We start from the raw sequence: 14401 nt of genomic DNA on the forward strand, positions 1-14401 counted from the left end.
GATAAGTTCTAACTATGTTTTAGCTTAAAACTTTTCGGACAACGCCCTCTAGTTTCGGTTACCTCAAACTTGGTACAATTTAAAATCTTCCTAAGGCATACAAGACTCGGAGGAAAATTTTTTGCGCACGAGTTAAGCGACGCATATATTCTTAAAAATTACTGAAAAACAACAATGAATTGAATTATATTATATCTATGTATCTTAATAATAATTGTCCTAAAATCATATTTTCAAAATAGTCACCATCGCCAGAGAGAGATAGAACGGACAGTAATTGAGGTCTCGCTCTTCGACAATTTTTAACACCTCAATCCTGTTCTAGTAGTATATCCACGTGAAAACCAAAGACCAAAGAGTGACAGTGACATACAACCAGCGACAATAGCTCTGTAACTGACAATGTCAATCTATTGTCAACATCAAATGAATTTTCCCGCATTATTTAGAAAATAAATGTAATAAATCTTTAAAACGAATTACAATAAAATAGTCAATTGTTTCCATATTTTTTGATAATTTCAACTAAAGCTCATGGGTTTTCAGGAAAACCTCGTACTTCAATATATAACTAAAGTAATGTCTAAAGCCGGGCACCTAACCAATACAGTTCGCGCAGCAAAAAAGAGGCCCTTTAGAGTCTCAATAGAAGGTAATATTGGATCTGGAAAATCAACATGCATTAAATACTTTGATAGATTTCGCAACGTTGAAAAGCATGGGGTAAGTCCCTTACATTAACTTAAAAACACGTCGACATTACTTCCATATTGAATGGAATGACTGTATTGTTCAATATACATATAATTTACATCATTTTAGCAATAATACTAAAATTTTACCAGCTCTAAATTATTTAGGAACCAATTCAAGAATGGCGCAACGTAAATGGACACAACTTGCTAGGTTTAATGTATAGTGATATGAATAAATGGATTTTCGCGTTCCAACATTACGTACATCTAAGTAGACTGAGGATCCAAGCAAGTCCACCTTCACACCCTGGCATCACCGTCAAGATGTTTGAAAGGTACCACATTCCACTCTTAATTCTCTTTCTAATAGTAATAGTCAACTTTTGTCTTATAGACCTTTACAAGATTCATTTGTTTTGGTTGAACCTTGTTGTTGCTTCTTAAACTTATGAAACCTTTATTTCGTGTGAATCTCAGAAGTCTGGAATATTTTGTGAAAAATTATGAAACTTATTCATTTTAGATGTTAGAAATTGGTATAATTTGAGTAAAGGGCCAGACAATAATTTTATGTTCTTGGTTAAACTGTAAATTATACTTCCTAGAATTCATTAGTTGTACTTAATATGGTAGATTAAAAAGGAATTAATTGTGATTGTCTTTTATTACAGATCAGTACAAAACAGTAGATATTGCTTTGTAGAGAATGCAAAAAAACAGAATTTCCTCCAGGAGCCAGAATATCAAGTATTACTTCAATGGTTTGATTACACCGAGAAGTCTTTAGACATCAGCTTAGATCTTATAGGTACAGTAACATTTTCGTTGATTAACATTGTCGTCCTTGTGAAATTTAATAAATATCTGGTAATAATAAATAGCCTATGTCACTTAGAAAAAATGTAGCTTTGTAATTACAAAAAAATTTTCAAATCATATCTAGTACTTTTTGAGTTTATTGGTTACACAAAAATACAATTCTCTTCTCTTCATATTTATAAAGATAATAAAAAAACCAATGAAAACACTGGCAATAAATCATGAATGCAGTGTTTTATTTTCAAAGAGAATGAAAAGAAGTATTTATTGTTCATTATTTGTGGAAAAAAAAAACTGCTGCCATTTAAAAAAGTTTTTTACAATTTCCAGTATATCTCAAGACTACACCACAAATAGTGTGGGACAGAATGATGAAGCGCGGCAGATCTGAGGAGTCTGAAGTGCCTTTGGAATATTTGCAACAGGTAAGTTTACTTTGATGTTAATTATTTTTAAATACATTATAGTTTTTGTTAATATTCTCTTAGCCTCATATTGTAAAAAATACACAAAATCGAGTATGCTTTAATTTTTGTAGTCAATTCACCAAAAGAAGCTGACCCAAACACTGTATTACCTCAAAAGATACAGTTAGATGATGTTTACTTAATTATGTTTTAAATCTACCTGCAGCTGAATATATAATATGTATTACCAGACTTATACCAAAGTAGCCATTTTAAAAGCTTTAGAATTGCTACCAATGTATGTTTGGGCTTAATTGATCAGTTTTTATGAATTTGCCCTTAAATGTTTATTATTTTCAAGGTTCACGACTCATACGAAAATTGGATAAACTCGCCTGATATTGGCTGCGAAGTGCTAACTATTGACGCTGACAGAGATTTAGATTGTGTTAAAAAAGATTTGGAGAGATATGCATATAAAATCCTCGGAGGCAATCATACTAATTGATAAAAAATAATTAATTTCAAATCAATATCACAGTATTAGGTTCTTAATGTTGTTATTTCTATTTGTTAAGGATGTCTTAAAGTTTCTAACAAATTACTATCTTAATTACAAACACAATCATTAAGATTTTCAATTGTTACTATATTTTAGGATGACTTAAAGACCTCAATATACTTAGTTTAAGAGAATATTAATCTATTTGTATTGATAAAACTCATAATATTGTTATTAAATGTGTTAAAATCAATTATAATTTTTACATATTAAAATGCATCTTTTAAATTACAAATTTTAAGCTAAAAATATAGACTGAAATACATGTAAAGTCTACCTCAGATAAAAGTGATTGAAAAAGATGTATTAACCATATTAAATAAATAAAACAAATTTTAAATGAGATGTTTATTTTATTTATAACAAATAAAAATAATTTATTCTATACAACCTAGTTTCAGGACTTATCTTGGAGCAAATATGTAAAAATAAATTGACAATATGATATATCAAATAATATTTTAGAGTAAATTGTGAAATTTTACAATATATACAAATTAAGAAAATAAATTGACTAAAACAGTTAATTTAAAAAAAATCTAGCATAGTAGCTCTATGACACTGCAGAAAAAAGGGTAAAAACTGTTCCAAAATAGGTCCTAAAACATTATTTACACTAACAGAAATCTAACGGTAAAGATGGTCGGCTCTGATGTTGGTTGCTATCTCACTCTCCCACTTGTCACCGTTCAACAGCAACTTCTCCTTATTATAGAGAAGTTCCTCATGAGTTTCAGTTGAGTACTCGAAGTTGGGGCCTTCAACTATAGCATCGACGGGACATGCTTCCTATAAATGTATAAATATTGTATATACAGACTATATAACTATAAAATTATATAACACACTTCTAACCTTGTTTCATTCTAATCTTATATATTAGTAGGTAAATAAAGAAACAATTTCATATAATACCCATTACTATAACAATTGTTTTACCCTGATTGTGTGATATAGTAATATATAATATAGTGCTAAAATGGGTTTTACCTAAAACATTTTGGATTTCACTCACAAAATGTACAGTTGTTGAAGAAATATCTTTTTTTTTTATTGTAAATGCGGATGTTTCAATGAATAGATGGTTTCTTGTTATAGTTTGCCATCTAAATTTATTCTGGATGGTTTCTTGTTATTCTATGCAGATGAGAGTTGCGGGTAATAGCTAGTTCTATCCACGTGAAATATAATTTTGTATATAATAACAGTAAATACCTGGCAGAAACCGCAGTAGATGCATTTAGTCATATCAATGTCGTAACGAGTTGTTCGTCGTGAGCCATCCTTACGTTCTTCAGCTTCTATAGTAATGGCCTGAAATAAAATTAAAGAATTTCAATCATTGCAAAGCAATTCTGAATAGGAACTAATCAAAATATTCTATAAATATTAGTGCCATTCCAGCCAGAAATGATTTTAAATGTTTTGCCTATGGTTTTTGAATGGGTGCAATTAAAAAAAAATAGATATATTAAGGATTCTTACATTTAAAGCATAATAGAGATGTTATAAACATACCTGAGCAGGACATATGGCTTCACAGAGTTTGCATGCAATGCATCTCTCCTCACCAGATGGGTACCGACGGAGAGCATGTTCACCGCGGAATCTTGGTGACAAAGGCCCCTTTTCAAATGGATAGTTGATGGTCGCAGGCTCCTGGAATCATCAAATATTATGTTTTTAAATTCTTTGTGTTACTTTCCTATAATTGTGTTTACATCTTAATTTCTTTTTTCTTCATACATCAGTGTTTCGTATTTAAAGTGCATGAACTAAATTTCAATGGTGCCATATAACAAACAGATAAGTTATTTTCTTGGGTCAGAATTTTATATAGTCATAGTACTGTATCAAAGACATATACAACAATCAGACACAAGAAAAAACGGATTTTATGTTGTTAATCAAATAGGTAGGAAAATTATAAACAATTTGTATAAATAAAATACAAATAGTTGCTGTATTATATTGAAAAAGTTTGAATGCTCTTATGTTGATTAAAATTATTTTACAACATCAATTTATCTTCTTACTAACTTGTTTTAAGTTTTTAACTATAATTTTACCTTGAATAAATGGGCTAGAGTAACAGCCATACCGCGGGCCAATTCTGTCCAAAAGACAGTTTGTGCAGCTCTGTCAGACATTTCCTTGACAGACATGTCTGGATCATGAGGATTGACATACATATATCCTGGCATGTTCGGCGGATAAGACTTTTCTCCTTTGCCATCTTGATTAGACGAACTATATTGAGCACAACGAAGTAACAAGCTATTAGTCCCGGCTGCGCGAACTGTAACATATAAAAGCTATGAAAACAATGGATAATATGTCAAATCAATAAGCGATTTATGCGTAATATCTTGCGTAAAAATAGGGTTTGTTCCACACACAAACAAAACAACCAAGACGCAATTAGGTTATAAACAAAAGTTGCGTAACCTATGAAGTATTTTTTTACTAATATAAATATAAAAAAAGTATAATCAATGATGCAACATAAATCAAGCTAATTTACCTCGCGCTGAAACCGAAAATAATTTAGCTAGAGACATTTTCTTTCAATGTATTAATTAAATATAACTCAGGACTTTCACTGAAGTCGCTGAAATGTCAATTTTAATTTTGTCAAATGTCAGTGTCAGATTTACATTGATTAATATACGTTCATAAATCAAGGTTTTTTAGAATTTGGGGTGAGTTAACATCTAAATTATACAAAATCATTAACCAACGATCTTTATTACAAGAGTGGAGAATTTGATATTAGATATTCCTATGCAGCAAAACTAAAGTGCTATGAAGTTTTAAGCGACCAGCCATAATCGTTATTATTTGTTTTGTTCTGTGGTACCGCTACATACGTCAAAACATTGCAGTGACGTGACGTTTACAAATTCTTGTTGGTGTGTCGTAAACTGCGAAAAATTCGCCACGCAGAATGGGAGACACGCCAGCTTCAGATTTGGAGTCCAACAAAGGAAGCCCTAAGGCTGAGAATGACTCTGAACTGGTAAACATCTCGCTAAACCGCAGTAATTTAATGTATAATCGGTTACTTACTTGTAAGTTTGTTATCAGGACCGGCGTCCCTTTGGTGGGCTAGAGTTTCAAGTATCTGAAGTAGTAGGAAGACTAGAAGCCGTAGTGAATGCTCAAGATGCGCCCGAAGAGGAGAAAAAGCCGGAACCGCGTAAGATGAGCTGCGGTTTCTTCGAACCTGAAGAAAGTTCTATGGATGAAATTCTAAAGGTTTTAGAGGACTTGGTGATAAAGACTGACCCTAATTCTGAGTGTCTGGAGCCTCCGTTGCTACCTACTGACGCGGTGACTCGCGCGGCGATTCTTTCACACAGTATAGCTGCATTATTTGGAAGACTGGAGAGGTCTCATGCTATGAGACTAGGAGCTCATATTGCGAGTGAAACCACTCGTTGGATGGCACATATGTTTAGGTAAGAATAAACCTATTAAACAATGTTTTGTTACATAATCTATACCTATAATTCTATACTAATGTTATAAAGAGGAAAGATTTCAATATTTGTATGTATTGGAATACTAAAAAAACTACTGCAACGATTTTATAAATTATTTCACCATTAAGCAGAATAACTGTTATTAGCTATGTTTCTTTTTTTATTTTTATTCCACATGGACTAAGACAAGCAACAGCTAGATAATTATAACTTAAATGAACATTTGGAACTGTCTCTTAATTTATTATTTCAAGCAATGTAAATTACCCTATTGTCCATCAATTAGAATACTTTCTAACTATTAAAATATGTGGTTTTAATATTTTTAAACCAATAACCCAGTGAAATGTTTATGAAATCTTTCTAAACATATTAATTCTTAATTAATGAAGAAATAAGCAGTTTTTAAAAAAGAAAAGCGAAACATAATTTATAGAATAAATAAATTAATTAATATATTTCGTGCCACATCTAGTATACTATATCTCGATGCAACATAGTAATAGTATTAGTTTGTATACATAATGTTTAGTAGCTACCCGCATTTAGTAAATGTAAATTAATTGTCAGTACACTTGATTAAAATATTATATTTTGCATAAGTTATTACCTTAAGTAAGTAAATTTTTTATTAAGGTAAATATTCCTAAACCATAAACAGCTACATCTGCTATTATGGCTCTTGTACTCTATTATGAGTGTGAAACAAAAGCCAATTGTCTCTTATTATCAGTTTCACCTTGAGTAAGTACATAAGTTATGTATTGGATAAGATTATGCATCAATTAACTCCCATGTTAACATAACAGATAGGTACAATATATCACCTTGAAAATATATGTGAAACATGATTTTGATAACTAGCTTTGGTTCGACTCTGTCCATTTGCAGTTAATAATAAGAAATCTAAGTGTTCTTCCAGACTACATCTATGCCAAATTTCATCAAGATCCGTTTAACAGTGGTAGAGCCCGCTTTAACATCTTCGCACGAATGGGTCGGCTCGCCCCCAGTAATACCACGACCACATTAAAAACAGGCCTGAAGTGGAAGCAGTTCCGCGTTTCGTCTGATGAGTGTGGTGCCGGAGGCCTAATTTTAGTCCCTTTCCCTTTCCACCCTTTTCTTAAGAGGAAAGGATGGGGAGGAAAAGTGGGTTTGACAGTGGAGGAGACGCATAGGAAGGGGAAATGTCATCTTAATGTGCGTCTCCTCCTCCGACAATTAAGGGTAGGCAACGCATCTGCAATTGCAGATGTCTATGGGCAGCGGTCGCTTCGCCATTTTGGCGATTTCAGGTGGCCGGTTGCTCGTTTGCCACCTAATGTTATAAAAAAAAAGCAGTTTAGGCTACAAACTCTAATAAACATCTATCCATCTAAACTTAGTCTGTTAATATAGTAGATTTTTTAAAATGGGAATTGTATTGTAAATTTTAAATTAGGTAGTTTTCCACTTAATGCAATTTTACAGCATGACCAATTGTTAATTACTCTCAGTGTTGAAATATACTCATGCAATGTTAGTTCAATTTGTGTGAGGAAACATTTGTTGTTAATCACTTTTCATGTTTCTACACACTAGCATTTACCCACGGCTCTGTCTGCTCAGAAATAAAAAACCTTAATAAGTAGCCTGTGTTCTTCCAGCCTAGGTGCAGGCTATAAAATCTAACAAACATTTGCATTTGATAGAGTTTGTAACATAAACTGATGTAGAAGGTAGCCTGAAGGCATACCTAGACTACTTGCTTTTTTTTTAAATTTCACTCAGACAGAGTCGCGAGCCAAAGCTAGGATTCATATAAGATTTAGTTAACATAATAAAAAATATAGTGAAATACATCAACAATGCTTATGTGATCTAGGTTGGTAGACTACAATGCATTCTATCACCAAGACAACATGGAAGGGCTGGTGAGAGTCACAAGGATGTTACTTCATCACAGATATCCAAGATATTTAGAAGATGGAGGTAAATTTTATAATTATACTATTTGTTACCCATGACTCCCTCCACAATATTAAAATACACATGCAAAATGTATCATGGAACATACTATGGAACCTGACATTTTTCAGGTATGAATTGTATCCCATGTGTTACTCCAGAATTAGTTTTATATCTGTGCCAAACAGCAATAAGATATAGTTGAATTGTTGCAGAATTATCAAGTAAACATGAAATCACAAAATTAATGTATCCCATGGGAAGCAACTATTTCTAGGTTAAAAAATAACCTATGTGTTCTTCCAAACTATTCTTTACATTTTTTGCCACATTTCATCAAAATCCATTTAGCCTTTTGGCTACAAACTCTAACAAACATTCATATATATTCATAAAATTTAAATATTTTTTTTTACCTAATCTTAAGTCTTATATGTCTTTGAATGTGTTTTTCAGCTCTGGCATTCAGCAATCGCCTGCCGTGTATATACAGCTGTGTGGCGAGCCCCTTAGTTGTAGTCCAACACTTGTGTAGACAACTCAGTCTGCCGCTGGCTTGTGTGCGACCCGTGCCTGTACATCCTTCAGGTAACAAATATCCCATAGGTAACATCTATCTATACCTTTGGTAACATTTGTCTGTTCTAAAATAATTCGTAAAGAAAACATAAGGTTTTGATTGGAATTCATTAGAATCACAAGTCCCAATGTTCAATGATTATTTTAGCAATTTTAAGATAATCCATTGAAATTTTTAACGTTTTTAGTTTTTACGAAAATTGAATAAAAGAGAGATTAATTTTAATATAGATAGCTATTTACAATTTTTTAATTTATCTTAATACAAGATGTAATCATTATTTTGTTGCTAAATTTACTTATGTTAAATTCGATTTATCGCATACTAGCTGTTCCCGTGCGGCTTCATCCGCATGTATTTATAAAAACTTTATTTGATTATTTACAATTGTCACATTCTCAACTGCAAATGTCAAAACTCAAATGGACAAATGACCATGGCAACCTTGCTTCCTTGATGTTGGCAGCAACTTATGGTCTCCTTCCCACATGAAAGTTTTTTCCAATTTATTTACTTCCTAAGTTTGATATTGTCAAAATATAGAGCCTAAAACGTGACGTAAGTGTAGGGATTTTTATTAAAAAAATAATAATTCAAAAATATGCTGTGATTGCTGACATCCTACGCCACAAAGTAGCGTGTGTTTACTTATAGAAATAGATTAAGGTGTCTGAGTCATATGAAAGAGTTGAAAGTAGAAAGGGCGTGTAGGTCGCGGTATGGACACGGAGGCGTTGGAGCGGCTGTGCGAGGAGGACGTGGCGGCGGAGCGCACGCCGCTGCTGGTGCTGGGCGAGGCGGGCGCGGCGCCGCTCGGCTGCGGCTCGGCGCTGCGCCCGCTGGCCGCGCTGTGCCGCGCGCGCGCCCTGCATCTGCACCTCCGCGGCCACGCCTTGGCGCTGCCCGCCGCTATCGCCACACAAGAGGTAAGGAAACCGATCGATTACATTCAATCGATCCAATACGAAATCTCATTAGGTCAATCTGACCAATGGGAAACACCCAATATATTTGTAACAAACAGGAAAATACACAAATGTCAGTGCAATATGTAAACTACAAATTCTTTTTCATTGATATTCGTTTGCGGTGTTCGAGATATGTAGTAACGAATATCTACATACACATCACAAAAGTGTCTGATTTCTGATTATTTACTAATCAAATGGTTGATGTGATCTAAATCTGTACTTACATGTTTTCAATTTATCTTTATGTGTATTTAACTTTGCTACAGACTTACAGTGTACCGGATTCTGTGGCGCTGACACCTGGGCCATGGTTTGGAATACCAGGCCTACCGACTGTTGTATCCTTTTATACACACAATACAAATCTTTTTCAAACATATCTTTAAGTGTATTATTTTTTAAATTCGATTGATAGAGAAAAGTAATAATTTTAACTATTTTATTGATAAAATATACCGACTCGAAGGACCATAATTTTAAAAATTATTTGTCGTCTTGATATAGTATTTTTTCACATTTCCTTAGCAATTATACAGACATTTTATAAAATACCTGAAGCAGTGACTGCAAATGATCATTCCAAGTCTGTTAGTACGGTAAGTGATGACATAACCTCTGATCTGTAGATCATTCAGGGTTCGTTTGAAGCAAATCAGTAAAATGACTCACGGATCTCTTGTGTGTACGTGCATACATTTGTGAAACTTTTAATTGAAAATGTCAAATGTAAGTGCTCAAATGACAATGAAGACCTTTGTTTATATTTTATAACATTAAAATAGATCAGGGGTGGCGAACCTTTAAGCATCAAAGTGCCATTTTTTTTAAAGAAATGTTTATGCGGTTTTAGACGTTCCATCAAATATTTTTGACCGATTATTATGTCAATTTCATGCATAGAATAGATATTGCGTTCGTTTTTATGTAATATCTACTTTATTATTTTTCATAGTGTCTTATTATCATCTATTTGTTCAAAATATTATGTCGTGTGGCATTTGGCATTGGGCGCGGTGTGCAGGGCGCGGGGCGCGAGGGCGCGCTGGCGGCGCTGGCGGGGCTGTGCGGCGGCGCGCGGCTGCCGGCGCTGGCGCTGTGGGCGAGCATCCGCGCGGCGGGGGCGCGGCGGCTGGCGCGCGCGCTGCACGCCGCCTTCCGCTCCGCGCACGCCGTGCGCGCGCTGCTCGCCGCCAGGGGGCTGCGCATACTGGTACGTACTACATCCATTATGGGGAAAGTGACTTACAACACAGAGGGATGGACGAAATAACTTATAGGGAGTCAAGAAGGTGCGTGCGGAGTCGAAACTGGCTCCTCCCACGATTCTACCCGAATCCCCCGAGGGTGGGGCCATGGGTGGAAGTGGCTTGCTAACTTAACTCTATTACTGTATTAAAGGTAGAATTTTTATTGAATTTTGTTATTCCAGAGTGAACGACCCGGCGGTGATGAACCACCGAATGTTGACATTGTTGTAAGTATTTCACACATAATCATTATTTGAATTTCATGTAAATGTTGACAATGAAAGTTTTTAACGATATTAAAAAAAAATATTCTATTTACTCAAACACGTATGTACAATTCTTTGTCTATTAACCATAGTTTTCTATTTTAAATATATTTTTTTGTTTTTATAAGATGTATAAGTTAAGGATACGTATGGTATAACAGGACGCGATAAGCCAGGCGTCAGCGTGCGTGGCGTTCCAGTTCGCGCCGGAGGGCGGCGAGGGGGGCGGGGCCGACAAGCCGCCGCCCTACTACGACAAGCTCAACTCCTGGCTGGGGCAGGTGCTGCAGCGGGAGGCAGACATGGTAACATAATATTCGTGATATGTCTAGAACTAGTCGCATAATCATACTAATATTGTAAATGCGAAAGTTTAGATGGATGGATGTTTTTTTAGAGTTTGTAGTCTAAACGGCCAAACGGATTTCGATGAAATTTGCTATAGATGTAGAGGATAGTCTGGAAGAACACATAGGCTACTCACTTTTGTATTTTTTAATCCATGCGGACGGAGTTCCTGGCGTAAGCTAGTTATAAATAAATGTTGTCACGACATATAATTTATTTTCAAGATAATAATATAGAAGTGTATATAGGTCACCTTAAAACCAAATCCTTGATTTACATGTTGTATTTAAATTACTAGAAATGTTTTAACTGTCTCATTTTTAATCGCAAATCCGCGTTTGCGCCGAGATTTCTCCGAAACAGTTGATCGTATTTTGATGGTTAGGTAATGAATATTATAGTCTATTTTTTCTCACAAAGTTGGTAGTGCCCGCTTTAACATGTTAGCACTGCAGGGCACGCCCCCAATACCACGACCACACAGAAGACAGCCGTCAAATGGAAGCAATTCCGTGTTTCGTCTGATGAGTGTGGTGCCGGAGGCCTAATTTAAGTCCCTTTCTCTTTACCGCCTTTTTCTTATAAGGAGAGGATGGGAAGGGGAAGTGGATTTGACGGCGGATGAGATGCATAGGAAGGGGAAATATCCTCTTTATGTGCGTCTCCTCCTCCGTCGAATAAGGGTAGGCAACGCATCTGCAATTGCGGATGTCTATGGGTAGCGGTCGCTTCGCCATTTTGGCGAATTCAGGTGGCCGCTTGCTCGTTTGCCATCTTATGTTATAAAAAAAACTTGAATTGTGTTAACAGTGAGTTAATTAACATGTGTAGATAACAATCGAGGTGTGCGAGAGCGAGTCGCACGGCGTGGTGCTGCGCTACTGCCCGCTGGAGGGGCGGGGCGTTGGGGGCGTGTCGGGGGCGGAGGCGGAGGGCGAGGCGCTGGCGGCCTGGGCGGGCGTGCTGGACGCGCAGCTGCAGGTGCTGCACGCCACGGTGGCGCTGCGCGAGCCCTTCCGCCGCCGCCTGCAGCACCACCCCTGTCTGCGCCTCGTGCACGTGCCCGGCTGGGCGGGTCCGTATACTTTGTACTAGTAGACCAGAACCACTGAACTAACATTTAATACAATGGTTCTCAATCTTAAGAACATATAAATTGTGTTAACCCAAGGTTTAGAATCACTGAGCTAAGACTTAATACAATGGTTTTCAATCTTAGGAGATCGCATAAATTGTTTTACCACAAGGTTGAGAACCACTGAAGTAACACTTAATGCAATGGTTCTCAATCTTTAAAAATCGCGGTGTTTTCTTAAATCAAGGTTGAGAATCACTGATCTAATACTTGATACTGTGGTTCTCAACCTTTAGAGGTTGTAAAAATTGTTTTAACACAAGATTAAAAATCGATGACCAAACAATCCAATAATTTTCAATCTTTGAAGCGGAAAAAGTTTTAGCAAAATGTTGTGAACCACTGACCTACTAATTAATACTTTAATACACAATCTTTGAAGATCGCGAAAAATGTCTTAGCAAAAGGTTTTGAACCACTGACCTAACAATACAGTGGTTCTCAAAATTGTGATAAAAAATAACTTATGTAAGGTCATTGAGTCTTGATAAGTATGTGAAGGTGTAACTGAAACAGCGCTTGCTTAATGCAGACTGGTTTATTGACGTCATGTAGCTGACCGTTCCTTTTCATGTATAGTACAAGCGCATACATAACAAGTCTGTAAATATAAATGGGGTCTATAGGTCTCTGCATGATGTTGATATTCCTGCGTTGGGGGTGGAAAGTCCTTTAAAAAGGGTAAACGGGTAGTAATAGGGTATACGCGTGTAGGTCTGGGCGGAGTGCGATACGTGGGCGAGGGCGGGGGCGAGGGCGCCAGTGCGGAGGAGCTGAACGCGCTCAACCGCCAGCTGGTGGACACGCTGCGCCTCACCGACGGCGCCTTCTCCTGCGGGGACGGAGACGACGGCATGGACTGCATCAGGTCACAAATCTTTCTAATGCGAAAGTTTAAATGGATGTTTGCTAGAATTTGTAGCCTAAACTGCTGAACGAATCTCAATGTCGGCATAGAAATAGGATATAGTCTGAAAGAAGACATGTTTTTTTTTATTGCACGCGGAATAAATCTTGGTTATGGTTAAGTATGTAATTTTGACAAACAAAATCAAATTTTGTAAAAATGATGTATTTGCATAACTACTAATAAATGAATTTAAAAAAAAATGTCTGTCTTTTCAGAATTTCTCAAATTAAATCTTAATTTATTTTAATTATACACATATTAACACTGGAGCAAAATATTTTGTCGTGAAATAATTACTCACTAGTACCAACACACATTTGTAATAGAAACAGTATTGTGATCGCGCTAAAATGTGTCTTAATGTGAAGGCAATAAGGTTGATAATGCGCGCAGGTTCGGCATGGTGACGGCGGACACGGACGTGGAGGAGCTGCTGGAGCTGGTGGTGGCGGCGGGCAGGGAGGTGGAGGACAGCTCGCGGGCGCTCACTGATATGACTGAAGTACTCAAAAAGGGTCAGTTGCGTAGTAACGAAGTTATACTAACGGTTAATGAGTTCGTGTTCGTTTTACTTATTTCTTCTTTAAAGCTTATCGCTTAAATATATTCTATTGTTCTCAGCTTGGTTATAGACTTACAAAGATCTTCACACTTGGCAATTTTGTAAACTAACAATGTCATTTTAAAACAAAATTTTAACCAATGAGGGAGTGGCTACTGCGTGAATGAAAGTCGACATTTTTGTAACTTAAAATTACAGCATACGCTTTGGTCTTGTTTTAATTTTTTTATATATTAACGGCAATAAATCATCAACATGAGAGTATTTCGAAAAACGTAGAAATTTTTAGCTTACTGTTAACTCTAAGAACAGACCCATGTCGTTCTAGATATTATTAAAGAGGGGCGTGAATACATAATGAAACAAGCTTCAGATTCAGACTAATTTAACACTATTTTATTCCAGGTATAGAGGAGGCGCAGGCGGAGCTGGAGCGCGACGCGTGGCAGGAGGGGCTGCTGCGG

General features: G+C 36.0%; 3 protein-coding genes across 5 annotated transcripts in view; 2 read left to right on the top strand and 1 right to left on the bottom strand.

The window, feature by feature from the left end:
* Positions 1-369: 369 nt before the first annotated feature.
* Positions 370-2711, top strand: LOC106109692 (deoxynucleoside kinase-like). 3 transcript variants are annotated; one of them, XM_013291277.1, is made up of 6 exons: positions 370-458; positions 547-723; positions 861-1030; positions 1367-1503; positions 1845-1939; positions 2283-2711. In XM_013291277.1, exons 2-6 carry the CDS (start codon positions 580-582, stop codon positions 2427-2429), a joined length of 693 nt encoding a protein of 230 aa, XP_013146731.1. In that variant the 5' UTR covers positions 370-458; positions 547-579; the 3' UTR covers positions 2430-2711. The 3 variants fall into 3 exon arrangements, with proteins under 3 accessions (XP_013146731.1, XP_013146732.1, XP_013146730.1); XM_013291278.1 differs by having other exon boundaries at positions 425-454; XM_013291276.1 differs by lacking the exon at positions 370-458 and having other exon boundaries at positions 492-723.
* Positions 2712-2816: 105 nt separating this feature from the next.
* Positions 2817-5114, bottom strand: LOC106109693 (NADH-ubiquinone oxidoreductase subunit 8-like). Its single transcript, XM_013291279.1, has 5 exons — positions 5008-5114; positions 4553-4782; positions 4002-4142; positions 3699-3797; positions 2817-3272 (listed from the first exon to the last, which is right to left on the bottom strand). Exons 1-5 carry the CDS (start codon positions 5042-5044, stop codon positions 3111-3113), a joined length of 669 nt encoding a protein of 222 aa, XP_013146733.1. The 5' UTR covers positions 5045-5114; the 3' UTR covers positions 2817-3110.
* A 252-nt stretch (positions 5115-5366) lies between these two features.
* Positions 5367-14401, top strand: part of LOC106109683 (pyridoxal-dependent decarboxylase domain-containing protein 1) — an 11716-nt gene continuing 2681 nt past the window's right edge. Inside the window, exons 1-14 of the mRNA XM_013291268.1 lie at positions 5367-5502; positions 5571-5944; positions 7836-7942; positions 8375-8506; positions 9210-9424; positions 9736-9807; positions 10006-10065; positions 10491-10679; positions 10899-10943; positions 11144-11287; positions 12162-12405; positions 13180-13333; positions 13769-13890; positions 14343-14397. Coding sequence (XP_013146722.1) covers positions 5431-5502; positions 5571-5944; positions 7836-7942; positions 8375-8506; positions 9210-9424; positions 9736-9807; positions 10006-10065; positions 10491-10679; positions 10899-10943; positions 11144-11287; positions 12162-12405; positions 13180-13333; positions 13769-13890; positions 14343-14397 — 1985 coding nt within the window. The 5' untranslated portion in view covers positions 5367-5430. The remainder of the gene's footprint in view (positions 5503-5570; positions 5945-7835; positions 7943-8374; positions 8507-9209; positions 9425-9735; positions 9808-10005; positions 10066-10490; positions 10680-10898; positions 10944-11143; positions 11288-12161; positions 12406-13179; positions 13334-13768; positions 13891-14342; positions 14398-14401) is intronic.

Source organism: Papilio polytes, unplaced genomic scaffold (assembly GCF_000836215.1).
Source record: "Papilio polytes unplaced genomic scaffold, Ppol_1.0 DF821067.1, whole genome shotgun sequence".
NCBI classification, from domain to species: Eukaryota; Metazoa; Arthropoda; class Insecta; order Lepidoptera; family Papilionidae; genus Papilio; species Papilio polytes.

Bases quoted from the DNA above. Each gene is read 5' to 3' on its own strand.
- LOC106109692 (XM_013291276.1), top strand. From the start codon at position 535: ATGGGTTTTCAGGAAAACCTCGTACTTCAATATATAACTAAAGTAATG. The intron at 724-860 runs GTAAGTCCCTTA...TAAATTATTTAG, and splicing joins GCAACGTTGAAAAGCATGGG to GAACCAATTCAAGAATGGCG. The intron at 1,031-1,366 runs GTACCACATTCC...CTTTTATTACAG, and splicing joins ACCGTCAAGATGTTTGAAAG to ATCAGTACAAAACAGTAGAT.
- LOC106109693 (XM_013291279.1), bottom strand. From the start codon at position 5,044: ATGTCTCTAGCTAAATTATTTTCGGTTTCAGCGCGAG. The intron at 4,783-5,007 runs GTAAATTAGCTT...TATATGTTACAG, and splicing joins ATTTTCGGTTTCAGCGCGAG to TTCGCGCAGCCGGGACTAAT. The intron at 4,143-4,552 runs GTAAAATTATAG...TGATGATTCCAG, and splicing joins CTCTAGCCCATTTATTCAAG to GAGCCTGCGACCATCAACTA.